The sequence below is a fragment of the Lucilia cuprina genome, chromosome 5, assembly GCF_022045245.1.
Source record: "Lucilia cuprina isolate Lc7/37 chromosome 5, ASM2204524v1, whole genome shotgun sequence".
In the NCBI taxonomy this organism is placed as follows: Eukaryota; Metazoa; Arthropoda; class Insecta; order Diptera; family Calliphoridae; genus Lucilia; species Lucilia cuprina.
In genome coordinates this window covers 43,095,351-43,111,400 of record NC_060953.1, presented here as the reverse complement: position 1 = coordinate 43,111,400, position 16,050 = coordinate 43,095,351, and the positions used below count along the sequence as shown (strand labels likewise).

General features: G+C 33.7%; 2 protein-coding genes across 2 annotated transcripts; one reads left to right on the top strand and one right to left on the bottom strand.

Moving 5' to 3' along the window:
- The first annotated feature begins 12,487 nt into the window (after positions 1–12,487).
- Positions 12,488–13,424, top strand: LOC111683509. Its single transcript, XM_023445587.2, has one exon. It carries the CDS (start codon positions 12,602–12,604, stop codon positions 13,367–13,369), a length of 768 nt encoding a protein of 255 aa, XP_023301355.2. The 5' UTR covers positions 12,488–12,601; the 3' UTR covers positions 13,370–13,424.
- Positions 13,425–14,270: 846 nt separating this feature from the next.
- LOC111683508 (cuticle protein-like) lies at positions 14,271–15,261 on the bottom strand. The gene has a single exon (XM_023445586.2). The coding sequence runs from the start codon at positions 15,135–15,137 to the stop codon at positions 14,349–14,351; it is 789 nt and encodes a 262-aa protein (XP_023301354.2). The 5' UTR covers positions 15,138–15,261; the 3' UTR covers positions 14,271–14,348.
- Positions 15,262–16,050: the final 789 nt, after the last annotated feature.

Genomic DNA, 16,050 nt, shown 5'->3' with positions numbered 1-16,050 from the left:
AGAGGTTGAGGCACGTATTTTCGATTTCCATAAATAATGTAAGAAGAATTTTTACAAGTGGTCTTAACTTTGGCCTTTAAAAGAATAATATTAATTTGTTAAGTTTTTTATACTCTTCGCCTTCATCGGATGGGTATAAACAATTTTTGCCTTCCGTACGTAATTTTTACAATATATAGTTTTCCGATCCTATAAAGTATATCTGAATATTCTAGATCCTTATATATTAATATAAGTCCGTCTGTATAAGTCGAAGTGCTTTACGTACACACCTGCCATGAAGGACTTATTTCAAGGAGTTGTTAGACGACTTACCGCAGTAGACCTAAATACGAATCCATAAAAGAACTCAAGTTTTTAGTTGCAGAGAATATAATCTTTTAAGTCTGATATGAACAGAGTAAACCCTGAACATAACTTCACAAGAAAGTTAAATTTATATCGAAGTGCTTTAAGTGAACATCTGCCGTATTGCCCTATTTCTCGGTGGTCCCATTGTGCATCTTACACGTTGGTAACAATTTACGTTAATGAAATTTCCGGTCTAGTCTACGTGCACTTTGCTCAAGTACTTGAGCTCTATAATCTCTGAACCGTTGCTTGACTTCCAAGATGCAAAAAAATCACCGGACCTCTGTTGAGTCGGCACCTAGAGACGTACCCGGTAGACCGGTAGAATCCATCAACTAAGCCAATGATATTGTTCTTACACACAGAGAATAAACGGTAGCAAATTTGGTATGAATAGAGTTTTTTTTGAACATACCTTTTATTCAACCCTGCACTCATAAGAGAACAACATACATATATTTACACCAACTTATTTCCAATGCTTAGTCCCACAGTCACTTCTCTGTGGGTTATCTGTTGTTCATTAGGCAACAACACCTTATCCCGAAATTTAGATTTCACCTTGCTTTTAACCGTTACTTACTCTTCCCTAGAATTCAGGTTAAACCTCAACCACTTCCTGGATCCCGAAGGAACTTCAAAAAACTAACCGGCCAGCACAAAGTTCTATGATCAACACGCCACCCGTAGTACCAGATTATGTGGTTCTCTGATTCGACCCCATGTCAAGTCAATCTAAGGAATGTCAGAGGAGTAAATGTTAAATCATTCCAAGTAATGTCAGAAGAGTGAATTGACATCACCAGTTTATAGTCCTGGCAGGCTAGATATACTAGTAGCATCTCTTTTCCCCGGTATTACAATCACAACAAGATGGGGTCTTTCATGCCCCCGGGAGACAAGAAAGTAAATGTTGAATTCAATTGTCTAAAAGCCCAAGAAACTCGCTAGGGAAAATCGAACGGCTCTTTAGGCGAATTTGCTAAAAGCGGTTGTAGAAAACGTCATCAATGTAGGCGTCTGCGATCCCATACCCAGATACAGAATAATTCGCAAATATTGAAACGCTCATTTCAGATAGATTGTCTTGGTCAAGCGGAACATTAAAGCAAACACTAGTAGAGATCCCTTGTTACACAGATGGCTTTAAATTAGGGCACAAAGTGGGACTGGGGTTATATATTGAAGAAACAGAAATATACGATATAATAAGATAAAATTCAAAAGTAGCACTGAGTGAATTTTTTCTACCTTCTGTAGATATGATGTTTATTGACTTTCAGAAAAGCAAAAACAATCCAATTTTTTTAAATTGAAGGTTAATTTTTTTTTACTGAAATTTTTTTGAATTAAGCCAATTTTATTTTATTTTAAAATTATTTAAATCAAATAACAGCCAAAAAAGAATATAAAAATTACTTCCTGAGAAAGACTTCAGGTGTAGTGAAAAAAGGACAGCTCTCCTATGACAAGTCTGTGTTAAAATCATAACTTTTTCAGGTCTTTTTCATTACCTTCATGGAGTAAATTCTACTTCTTTTTCGCTTCTATGGAAGTTATTTTTTTGCTCGGAGGTTTGATTATAGAACATACTATAGTCTTGATAACAAAACAGTTTTTACAAGTGCGGATTATTAAACAAACAATATTATCGACTACAGAACAAACTTTTGTCCGGACTGTGTAACAGCCTATGGCCTTACAGCCTATTGGTCCTTAGAAAAGATTATAGTATTGACGGTCTCGACTTTGTAACAGCCTCGACTTTGTAACAGCTTTTATTCAAAATATGTGTTGACATAGAATCGACTATAGTCTTAACAGCAATAAACTTCTGCTAATTAAACTTTGCTAAATAACTGCCACTATTTTATAAACTTTTACTCAAAAATCTGACATTATAATTAATGAAATATTATTATGATATTTCGAAAGTCATATTAAAGAAACCACAATAAATAACACAATAAATAAACTTAAATAATAATTTTTTTTATAATATATTTTGGTAACGATGACTTCATGAATTGTTTCCTATATTTAAACAAATGGAAACAAAAACAAAATTTATAATATTCCCAAACAATTTTGTTTGTATACAAAAAATATAAATCCACAACTATAACACGTCGTCAAATTGCGAGAAATAGCAGCGCTAGGAAAATAACTCAAAATTAAGCTCTTTTTTTTGCGTTCTTATCACAAAAAGGGTGTTTTATCATACATACATTGAGTTGTTTAAAAAAATTGTTCACTCATAACAAATATTGTTTGTTATGAGTTGTTTATAAACTTGAATATACTCAAGTATAGAGGGAGACTGATAGACAGATGACTTTTTTTCGAATAGTAAACACAGAATCTTATGCCAAATATTTGTGGAATTACATATACATATATACACATTAAAATGTAAAATTAGAATGGTACCAACAAATTTATTTAATTGACTATATAGCTATAGATCAGTCAGCTACATAATAGGCTATATTTCCGATTATAGACTAGACTATAGACTCGACTATAAACTAGATTTTTGTTTGACTTTAGAACATACTGACTGTCGACAGTTTTAACGTGAGCACCTGCTTTCACGGTGGTCTTTTTTATTCACTGGGTAGACTTGAGAACGGTCTACCATCGGGGCGATATTCTTCAATGAAGAACTCAGGTGTCAATTTTTGTACATTGGCCTTAACTGGTCCATGCATAAGTACTTTGCTGGAGTGCTCGAGCTATCTAATCTCTGACAATTAAATAGCCTCTGTTGATTCGGCAACAGTACCTAGAGACGTAATAAGCCGATCCATCAATAAGCCGAAGACATTGTTCTTACTCACAGGGACACACTGTGGTAATTCTGATATGAACGGAATATACTCTGAACATATCTGGACAAGGAAGGAAAATTCAATTGTATCATATGTATATGATACTTTTCATCCATCATCATTCAACCCAGCGCACATTTCATTCATACGACACATTCATAAGAGAGGGTGGGGTAAGGCCCGCCGAACCTCACATTCATCCCGTACCATATACAATTAATACCAACTCATTTCCAACGCTAAGTCCCACAGTCACTCCTCTGTGGGGTATCGTTTGTTTTCGGCAACAGCACCAAACATGTCCCGAAATATTGACTTTATCATGCATCAGTTTTTTAACCGCCATTTGGGTTTAAACCACAGCTACTACGTGGATCCCGAAGGAACCTCAACCAACTGACCAGCCAGGACGTAGTCCTGCCGTCAACTGGCCACCCGTAGTACCAGATTATGCGGTGCTCTGGTCTGACCTCTGTCAATCTATGCAAAGTCTAAGCCAAGCTATAGACTGTAACCAATTTTTCAGTCTCGGCCAGACTGGAGGTATTGGCCACCTCTTTATACCCCGGAATTGCAATAACGCCAAGGCGGAGGTCTTGCCAAGGCAACATGGCCCCGGGGGGATTTTAGACCATACTGTGGCATGGCGAAACTAATAAGGTGAAGTTATTTAGCCCGAAGCTGTCAAACTCCATACTCTCAAACTTGACGCTGTCAAACTACATATATACAAAATTTAATGAATTCGCCGCAAAATGAAATGACTTCACCTTATAGTCTTGGACTGTTGTCTTGACTTTAGAAAGGCTGTGATCTCGACTCATACTACAGTCTTGTTTATGGACTGAGTGATTTTTTTTTTTTTTTTTTGGAATCAGTCTAATACAAACAAGTTTGTTTGTCTAAAATTCCCGTCAAAACATTCTATGTTTTTTATGAGTTTTATCAAAACAATAACCATAACTGTTTTACCCCCAATTTTTTCTGTTTCCTTTTCAAGGGGTAGAGTACTTTTTTTGTTTTGTACGAGTAATGAATTCATGAAAATGTATGTATTTAGGGCGCCATTTTTTTCGTCTAGTTTGCAAAAACTTTGGAATTTAAATCATTTGAAGTTATTCAGTACAACTTCTAATAATTTCTGTATAATTATTTCACAAACTTTAATATTTTCCAACAATAACCAACGATGAGCTCATATTAATGTCTATATTTATGTTTTTAGGTAAAAATTTCTTCTACAATAAAACCCGCCTTAAACTTAAGCTAAAAATTTGTTTTTAATGTAAATAAGTTTTAACAAGAAAATACACACAAAAAGAAAAAAAAAATAGCAAAATAAATTAGTTCGTAGTTTGTAATCATCACACCAGCGTAGCATACGTACGACTAAATGTTGAATGATTTATTAACGCGGTTATTGTTGTTGTGTTGTTATGTTTTTCGAGGGGAATGTTGAGAGGACTTGAGGTTAAGCGAGATTTGTTAAATATGTTTGTAAAGATTTTGGCTATTGATTACAGTCTTGACTTTAGAACTGACTATAGTTTCGTATATGAACAGACCATAATCACAACTTCAGAACAGACTATAGTCTCGACTATTGATCAGACAGTAGTCTCGACTATAGAACCTAATATTTTCTCGATTATAGATAAAACTATAGTCTACACTATTGCCTCGTCGACACTATTGCCGCGTCTATAGAACAGACTATAGTTTCGACTATAGAACAGACTAGTGTCTTAACTATAAAATAGCTCATAGTATCGATTTTAGAACAAACTCCGATCTTGACTATGGAACAGATTATGCAATTATCTCTATTATAGAATAAATTATAGTCTATGGAATAGACTATTGGCTCAGCTATAGAACAGACTATCATTTTGTCTATAGATCAGACTATTGTCTCGACTATAGAATATACTATAGTTTCGACTATAGAACAACCTCGACTATAGTCAAGACTATAGGACAGACTCAAGGCTCTACTATTTTTTCGTTTATTAATCCCACTATAGTCTTGACTATATTATAGAATAAATAATAGTCTATTCCGTAGGCTCGGCTATATAACAGACTATTATTTAAACTATAGATCAGACTTTTGCCTCGACTACAGAATAGACTATAGTTACGATTATAGAACAAGCTATAGTCAAGTCTTTAGAACAGCTCTACTATAGAACACAATCTAGTCTCGTCTATATACATACTATTTTTACGATTATTGATCTCACTATAGTCTTGACTATATTAGGTATTATGGGATATCTAACTGGAAAATCCATATATTTACTGATAGCAAAGCAGCCATTAAATCCCTAGAGAATGTGTATACCACGTCGAAAGTTGTCCAAGAATGCCGGTCGTCTCTCGAGGAGATAGCGAGACATTCATCGGTTACTCTTGTGAGGGTTCCTGGACATGGGAACATAGAAGGCAATAACCGTGCTGACGCCCTAGCGAAAGACGGAAGTGCTCTACAAGTGACTGATTTTGGCTGCAACATTGGCATATTCTACGTGAAAGGTAAACAGCTTATTGCTGACAAACTGCATACGATCGCTAAAAGAAGATGTCTGGAAACCACGAAAATATGGCCTAGAATGGACACGACACGGACAAACCACGTCAAGATCCAATCTCAGAAACCTTATTGCGGTTATAACGCATGAATGCCCAGTGGCCAATGATTTTTGTTCAGCTGCAATGACGAGGAGGGAAATGACAATACAGAACATTCTCTATGTCAATGCCCGCTTTCGACGATTTTAGGCGGCTGCTAAACCTAACCTAGTCTTGACTATAGAACAGACTCTTTGTCTCGAATATAGAACAGACTATAGACTCAACTATAGAAACGACTACATATTGAATGTAGAACATACTATAGTTTCGAATAAAGAACGCATTACAGTCTCGACTATATAAAAATCTATAGTCATGACTATATAACATACTATATTTTCAACTATAGATCAGTCAATATACAAACTATTTTTTCTCAACAATAGAACATACTAGTTCTAGATCACACTTGAACTATAGGCCAGACTGTTATTTTGATTCGAATATATACAAATGGATTCTTGGCAAGTAAATTTTTACTGTTAAGTTCTTAATTCAGTTTTAATAGTTTTAAGATCGGGTTGTTGAAGGGTTAAGTCTTCCTATTATCTTAACATATTTTTTTTTTGTTTTTTTGTTTTTTTTTTTGTTAACCCTCGTTTACGCATGGCGTCATGACTTCTCATAAGTTTTATTTTTATTTTTTTTAATGATTCACACGCATTTTAGCATTATTTTTAACTTTATTCCTTATTATTTACGTAAACAATATAAATTAGGATTATTTGGAACTCAGAAACGAGGTGTGATTGTTAGCTAGAGTCCACACGCAAGTTTATTTATTTATTCATATGTTTTTTACTCTATATAAATATGTTTGGTTTAATCTAGATCATGTTTGTGTGTTTAAAAATTCCTAGGTGGTAGTGTCCTAAAAGTGTCTGGCAAAAATGTACATAGTCCATTGTTTAATTTGCCAAAGTATTTGTGCTGTCCTAACATTAAGTAAGTCAGGTGGTTGTTAGCTGTCATGATATTGTTTGTTCTATTCGATAATAAAGATGTCATTTGAATTTAAGACTACAACATTTTTGCAACCACAAAAATCCATTAGATTAGACCTTAAAGTACTTTGTTTTTGCAGTTTAGAAATGAAATAAAAATCTTTAGCCTACATTCTCTTGCCGAGAGGCGATTTTATCAAACGCGTTAATGTTATATATTATTACAACGCCCATCTTTATATGCCTTTAGCATTTTTTGTCTGTTTGTCTTCAGCCAACTTTATTAACCTCCTTTGAAAGAAACCTTAAATATACGAAAACATTGTGTGGAGGTTTAAAGCAAATTTTTTCCCTTAAATTTATTATGGATCAACATGGCAAATAGTTGAGATTATAAGAACAACAATAGTAAATACAATCTACAGAATCCATGGTTTCATATTGTTGTCGTAGTACTGGAGAATGCTAACCATGCTTCTTGCACTATGTTGGAAAGAAAAAGATTAAATACTTTGCAATGTTGAGGGGGAAAATAATAAGAACGCTACCACGTAATATCAAGGATCACGAGTACTCAGCTTTGAGAAAAAGTAACGAGATCATTACGTCAAGGCGAATTAAACAATTATACAGTGCACAGTGAGTTAAAACCCTAAAAATTGTAAAACAATTTTCAGTTTTTCAATCACTGATCTTACTGTTCCATTAATGCCCCCCCGGGGGCATGTTACCTTGGCGAAGACCTCCGCCTTGGTGTTATTGCAATCCCGGGGTATAAAGAGGGCCCAATACCTCCAATCTGACCGGGATTGAAAAATTGGTGTCTCAGTCTACTGCTTGGCTTAGTCCTTGCATAGATTGCCAGAGGTCTGACCAGAGCACCGCATAATCTGGTACTACGGGTGGCCAGTTGCCCGCAGGACTATGTCCTGGCTGGTCAGTTGGTTGAGGTTCCTTCGGGATCCACGTAGTGGCTATTGGTTGAACCCAAATTCGCGGGAAGAGAATAAGTGGCGGTTAAAAGACTGATGCATGATAATAGTCAATATTTCGGGATAAGGTTCGGTGCTGTTGCCGAAAATCAACAGATACCCCACAGAGGAGTGACTGTAGGACTAAGCGTTGGAAATGAGTTGGTGTCAATTGTATATGATAAAGAATGAATGTAGAGGCATGCGGGACTCATCCACCCGTATACCTAAATGAATGTGTCGTATGTTTTTCTCTATGAATGTGTCGAATAAATGAGATGTGTGCTGGGTTGAATGATGATGGATGAAAGATATCATATAAAAGAGATACCGATTAATTTTCCTTCCTTGTCCAGATGTGTTCAGAGTTTACTCTGTTCATATCAGACTTGCCACAGCGTGTCACTGTGAGTAAGAACGATGTCTACGGCTTATTGATGGATCGTGCTTCGGTCCACCGGTTACGTCTCTAGGTGCTGTTGCCGAATCAACAGAGCCATAGTAGTGTGGTTGTTTTAAAACGTGACTACTTTGGCAAGAGATTAGATAGCTCGAGTTATCCAGCAAAGTATTTGCGCATGGTACCGGTCATAGCCAATGTGCAAAAATTGCCACCTGCGTCTTCATTGAAGACAAAGGGGCGATGGTAGACCGTTCTCAAGTCTACCCTGTGGATGAAAAAGACCACCGTGAGATAAGGCCGACACGGCAGGTGCTCACGTTAAAACTATCGACAGTCTGTTCCATTAATGATATAATGATCTTGTATATGTACTGATCTATAAAACGTGTGTATAAAGTAATCTGTCAACATGTCTATGGACTGATCTATAGAAAGTCCTATAGATTTGTCTATCTATCTATCTGTCCATCTATCTATCTATCTATCTATCTATCTATCTATCTATCTATCTATCTATCTATCTATCTATCTATCTATCTATCTATCTATCTATCTATCTATCTATCTATCTATCTATCTATTTATCTATCTATCTATCTATCTATCTATCTCTATCTATCTATCTATCTATCTATCTATCTATCTATCTATTTATCTATCTATCTATCTATCTATCTATCTATCTATCTATCTATCTATCTATTTATCTATCTATAGAGATATCTATAAATGTAAATATTTACTAACCTATAGACTTGTCTTACTAACATATATAGCCTGATCTATAATTTTATATAGAAATTGATTTGTAGAATTACCTATAAACTATTGAATATAGACATGCATTAAGATGGATCTAAATACTTCTCTATAAATTTTTCTATTGGCTGATTTGAATACTGATCTATGTATTGTTTATTATCTACAAATACGTTCATTCCACTGTGTCCAGCCAAAGAATGTCTTCAGTTCATTAATTTCAAACCACCTTAAAGAATTTTAACAAGACTACGAGCATTAACAAGATCATTGTTTAGGAAAAATAACAAAATACTTTAATAACTCAAGACTATTTAATCTAAGAATTAAACTTTGTAGCTTGGTATTTTTTTTAATAACACAAGATTTTTAAAAAACTCTTCACTAACCACCAAATATACAAATGGTAAACAAAATTACGAATTTACTAAATGTGTTCAGTTGAAATTTACGGTAAATTTAATTTTGTTTTGTATTTCTGAAGTATGTTGTTAAAATAACACCTTCAATATGTCCACAAAATGTTGCATGCAATTGCAAATTGTTCATGACACAACAACAATACGCTCACTCGAAATGTTTGCAGCTTCATTTAACTGCAAAATGCATGTAAAATTTTGTTCAACAACAACAACACTCACTCCATGCAGTTCAGTTGAGATCAGACCTTGGCCTTCACTTACCTTGAATTGTACTGACATGTTCATGTACATACATGGTTCATGAGCTCTTTAGGTGGCACATCTTTTTAGCGCATGCCTTCCCATCGACTCTAAACAAATAAATAAACAATTCGACAACATTTGATCGTTTACACCGTTAAGCACACACTCACACACATTCCTCTGGCCTCCTGCTCCATTAAGCTTCCAATGCCTTTTATTTGAGGCAAATAAAAAAAAATTATTTGAATCACTACAATTATAAAAGATCATCTCAATTCCCAATGTGCAAGAGAGTACGTGCAACAGCGCAAAATTGTATATCCAATTGTTGTTTAATTTATTTTATTGTTTTGTAGTTTTGTGATTTCTTTCCATTGATATTGTTCTTCTTTTCGGCTAAAATGATCTGACCTGTAATAATTTTTAAAGTACTTAAGACTACAAAGCGAAAGGCACATCCGTTTTATTACTATATATTTTGTTTGATTTTGCACTTTGAAAGGGGAAACAAGATCACAAGATCTTGACGATATTCGAGAATGTTTAATTTATGTTTAAATCGTTTTTCAATTGAGTGATACGTGTAGGAGATTTCAAATCAATGTAATTTGTTGATAGCTTTTGGCTGAAATTGATTTTGTTCTTAAATTTGAAATTTTGTGAATGATCCTTGATAAAGGATACACATAAATTTATGGCATGATTTTTAGATTTTAGTAATCGGAATGTTCAAAGATGGTCGCTGAAAGAATGTTTTTTTTTCTTTTGTAAGATACAATATTGATCGCATACGTTAAATCAATGTAATTTGTTGATAGCTTTTGGCTGAAATTGATTTTGTTCTTAAATTTGAAATTTTGTGAATGATCCTTGATAAAGGATACACATAAATTTATGGCATGATATTTAGATTTTAGTAATCGGAATGTTCAAAGATGGTCGCTGAAAGAATGTTTTTCTTTTTCTTTTGTAAGATATAATATTGATCGCATACGTTATTATTGCGGCGATTTTTCTTTTCTTTTTTGGTTGGACTTTTTTATGGATCTTGTTACCGATCTATGAACTTGTATATAGGCTGATATATAGACTTGTCTATTAAAGTATCGATCGACTTGTTTATAGACTGATCACTTGTCTGACTTGTCTACAGACTGATCTGTAGACGTGTCTATTGACTGATCTGTAGAATGATTTAAAGTCGCGTCTATAGACTGATCTATAGACTTGATTGTATACTGATTTATAGACTTGTCCATAGACGATCGACTTGTCTATAGACAGATCTATAGACTTGTCTATATACAGATCTATAGACTTGTCTATATACTGATCTATAAACTTATCTATAGACTTGTCTATAGACCGATATACTTGTCTGTAGAGTGATCTTGTCTGATTAGATTGATTGTTGACTTGTCTATTGAAATATCGATCGACTTATCTATAGACTGATCACTTGTCTGACTTGTCTAGAGACTGATCTATAGACGTGTATATAGACTGATCTGCAGAATGATTTAAAGTCGTGTCTATAGACTTGTCCATAGACTGATCTATAGACTTGTCTATAGACTAATCTATAGAATTGTCAATAAACTTATCTATAGACTAGTCTATAGAATGATATAAATATATACTTGTCTATATACTAATCTATAGATTGATCTATATACTTGTCCAAAGACTTGTCTATAGACTTATCTATAGACTGATCTATAAACTTTTCTAGAGTATGATTTAAAGTCTTGTCTGTAGACTGATCTATAGACTTGTCTATAGACTGCTACATAAATTTGTCTATGCTCTGATTTATAGATTGATCCATAGATTTGTTTATAGACTGATCTATAGATGTGTCCATAGATTTATACTGATCTCTAGACTTGCCTATAAAATGATATCTATAGACTTGTCTATAGATTGATCTTCACCCATAATTTTACTTATAAACTGATACACTTTTTATGTAGTGATCAGTAGAACGATCTGTAAACTTGTTTTATAGACCCATATATAAACTGATCTTCAAACTGATTAGAAGACTGATCAATGCTTTACATTAAGGATTTTAAGTTTCTCACATCAAAAACTATTTTAATCCAAAATTAATCGCAATTTTATCGATAACTTTTACTGAACACCACATTAAATCTTAATTGATTCTAAACTCCAAACAATTCTAAAGATGATTGCTGCAAACAAATCAAAACTTAGTTTGGAACAATTAAATCAATCAATTCCATGCATAATTTTTTATTGCAAAATAAGTTCTCCTTTTAACATAAACCTGTCTATTGGTATTAAAACTAAAAAAATATATGCTGATGCACTGATCAAACTGAGAGTTCAATTATTATAATTTCACAAATCAATCATCAAATCGTCAAGAACAATTGAATAAAGAAAACTAACAACAGCATCAAAAGAAATCAAATATTCCTTATTGGGTGATAAATTGAAAAACCCCTGTCTTTGGTGAAATGTCGATGTTGACAGCAAATGTTAAATTAAAATATGACTACAAAACATTCAAGGGAAATATATGTTGTTGGCTGAAACATACAAAAGTTACTGTAACACAACATGAATAATGACTTTGAAAAATCAATTAAGTTACAGACTCAGATTTAGAGAGAATTAAAAAACTAAAAAGTGTGATCAACTGCAACGTGCCAGCCAACATAATGATCATTCATTCCACTGAAAATAAGAATATGCAATCAACATCTTTTTTTTTGTCATGCGACAGACATTACATATCACAAGAATTGCTGTTGCAAGATCTAGAAAAAAGAAAATCTAAAGAATTGTGCGCAAAGGAATACAATCAATGTACACACATTTATAGCAAAATGTGTTGAAAAGCTGGCAGAGTGATCATTTGCAATCAAGAACAAGAGTATAAAAGGATCAAGAATTCTATGCAACTCTATCATACCATTTTTAGGCGAGTACTAGTTAACGTCAATTTAATCTAGCAGCGCTTTCAGAAAACCCTAACAACGAAATTAATAAAATTAAAACTAAACCTAAAAGAAAAATGAAAATTTGTTTTGCATTTTTGACTTTGTTAGGCCTTACCCAGGCGGCCAGTTTATCTTATTTGGTGGCACCAGCATTACGTTCGTATCCCATTGTCTATGGCAGTCAAACATCATCCATTATAACACCCGTACAGCATCAGTATCATACACAAGATGAATTAGGTCAATATGCCTATGGCTACAGTGATCCTCTATCTACTAAACAAGAAGTACGTTCATTAGATGGTGTTACCCGTGGCTCCTATTCCTACCGAGATGCCAATGATATTCTGCAAACTGTAGACTATACAGCTGATGATAGTGGCTTTCATGTGGCTGCCACTAACTTACCAAAACCGGTGCAACAGGAAACATTTCGTCTCACTGCAGAGCCGTCAATTTCCCATACAATTTCCTCAGCTGTCGCTACCACAAATTCCCTCGCTGCCTCAGATACCGATACTGAATCAAATACCTCAACTCGTACGTTTGGTGACACAATTTATACGTCGAGCGGGTTGCGCTTGGCAGAGCATACAGCCGCTCACTCAAAATCTTCTACAGATCCAGCCAATGTTCGCTCTGTGGAATTGTCTCAGCCCATGGCGGATTCCCTTAAGGTTACCCTTACCCCAGCCAATTCTGTATACGTAAATGAAAAGCCTCATAAAGTTTTTGTCTCTTCACCGTTAGCTGTACCCGTTGCGAAAACTTTAGTGCCCAAGTTATATACGTATGGTTATCCGTTAACCAAGCATTTTTATTCGAATGGATATTATTATTAATTAAATGTACCAACAAAATTTCGGAATTTGTGAGAAATAAAGAAATCTAAAGTAATTTATTTTGTTTTGTGTAAATAATGGAAAGGTTTAAGTTTAAATTTTGAACAATTGTAACTTTTTTCTCATTTCAAAGAGCACTGATATATCTAGATAGATAGATAGATAGATAGATAGATAGATAGATAGATAGATAGATAGATAGATAGATAGATAGATAGATAGATAGATAGATAGATAGATAGATAGATAGATAGATAGATAGATAGATAGATAGATAGATAGATAGATAGATAGATAGATAGATAGATAGATAGATAGATAGATAGATAGATAGATAGATAGATAGATAGATAGATAGATAGATAGATAGATAGATAGATAGATAGATAGATAGACATCACATAACTTCTGGCCAAAATCTTTAAGCTGGAGTAAATGGGAACCTATAAAATTTTACTTTTTGTTTCTATTTTCGTCTTTAAACAGTACCTCTTTTAAATTTCTTTAATATTGAACCTAGAAACATGAATTTAGCATATAGAGCCCGGAGTAAGTGAGAACCTATAAAAATGTAGTTTTTAGAAATTTTTCCTTCTTTAAGAATTATTTTTATTAATTTTCTATGACAATCACGAGTCCTAAACTAACTGAAAACTCTGGGAAATTAAGTTTTTTGTACTTTTTGATCTGTCACTGGTGCTTTTTAATTTTTATGCACATACACAACACCCTGATTGAATGAGAATCTTTCAAAGGAAAGTTTAAGTTTTCGTTTTACAACTGTTTATTTTTTTTGTTAGACATCATAGTTTACCCTTAACCGTTAAGATTCGACACTGCCAAGTATAGAACTTTTACCTTTAAATACCCAAAAGAATCATTCTTAAAAATCAAACAAAAATTTAGCTTTAATAACATTTATTTTTCATCCATAACATACAAATAGTCAACTCAGTTAAAAATGTTTTTCTTACAACTCTTAAGCCACAGGCAAATAATAATGTGTGGGTTTAATAGCACCAGCAATTTGATAGCCATACCTAAAACCTCCAATACCAGGAGTAAGATAAGTTTTCAAGTTAGAGGAACTTTTTATATCCGCCGGTTTTATCTTTAAGGGTGACACTGTGGGTTGAACAGGTCTGAGTGGAGCAGTCACAGCAATAGGTTTATTCCTTAATAGAACAGATTTCTGTAACAATTTTTGTTTTTCTTGTTCAGCAGAATAACGAGCAAAGAATTCTCGTTTAGCCTCGGCAACTTCAGTTGTATCCTCTACTGGTTTCGGTAGAATAGAAGAAGCCGAAGGATTACCTTCAAGTATAGCTTTGTGAGCAGCCAAGTGTTCTGCTCGAGCAGCAGCAACTTCTGAAGTTTCCTGTACGGATTGGGGTAATTCGTGTGAATCTTTAGGTAAATTGGTAGCTACAACATGGAAACCATTGTCATCAGCTATATAATCAACAGTTTGTAATAGATTATTAGCATCAATGTAGGAATAAGAACCAGTGGTAACACCATCTAAAGTACGTATCTCTTGCTTGGTAGACAAGGGCTCACTATAACCGTAAGAATATTGCCCCAAAGTATCTTGGGTAAAATATTGTTGAATAGGTTGTTGTTGTTGTTCCGAAAACTGTAATCCTGGCTGCTGTTGAGTTTTAACCACCAACAAGGGAGTTTGCAATTGTTGTAGGGGAACTGGATACAAATACGATTGAGCCATAGTGCAGGCTATTAAACAGCTGATGATAATTAAAAACTTCATTTTAAATTTCGTTTTTTCGAATAGCTTTTTCTTTTAATTAGCGCTGCTAGTTCTTTTAACAATTTTTATGTTTAGACTAGTACTCGCTGTTGAGAACTGTTGTAGACGTTTGTGTTTTGATTACACAATTGTTCTTCTTTTTATAGGAAAAATCATTTAAAAACAGGACTTTGCAGAACTTATATTAAGTTAAATTTTTTTTGCAACTTTATTTTTCTTTGATTGAACTTTAATGTGACACAAGAATAACGTTGAAAACAACAACAGAAATTTTTACCAAAATTGTATAGGGAATGGTCGTCATATGAGTAGCAACACCATGCGATATCATTGCATGCTTATGTGTACTCTATAAAGTTCAAAACATATTTCAAGGAAGGTCATCCAGTTTACTTTTACTCCAAATTACTTATTCGATTTTGCAGTGGTCGAATGTCTATTCGTATAAGTTTATAAATGCTCATGATGATATTTCCTTATTGGTGGAAATATTATGTTTTCAAGTGTGGGTGATTCCATATTAAACTAAGTTTTAAATTTTTGAATAAAAAGGAATTGCAAGAAAAGAAAATTCAAAAATTAAAACTGAATCTATATTTATGAAGTGCAAAGGTCATTTTCGTTTTTATCACGGATATGTGAAAACTATAGACTATACTATAGACTGGAGTACAAACTACACTATAGGGTAGACTATAGACTATATAATATATTATAAACTATACTATAGACTAAACTATAGACGAGACTATAGACTAGACTTAGACTACACTATAGACTAGACTATAGACTAGACTATAGACTAGACTATAGACTAGACTATAGACTAGACTATAGACTAGACTATAGACTAGACTATAGACTAGACTATAGACTAGACTATAGACTAGACTATAGACTAGACTATAGACTA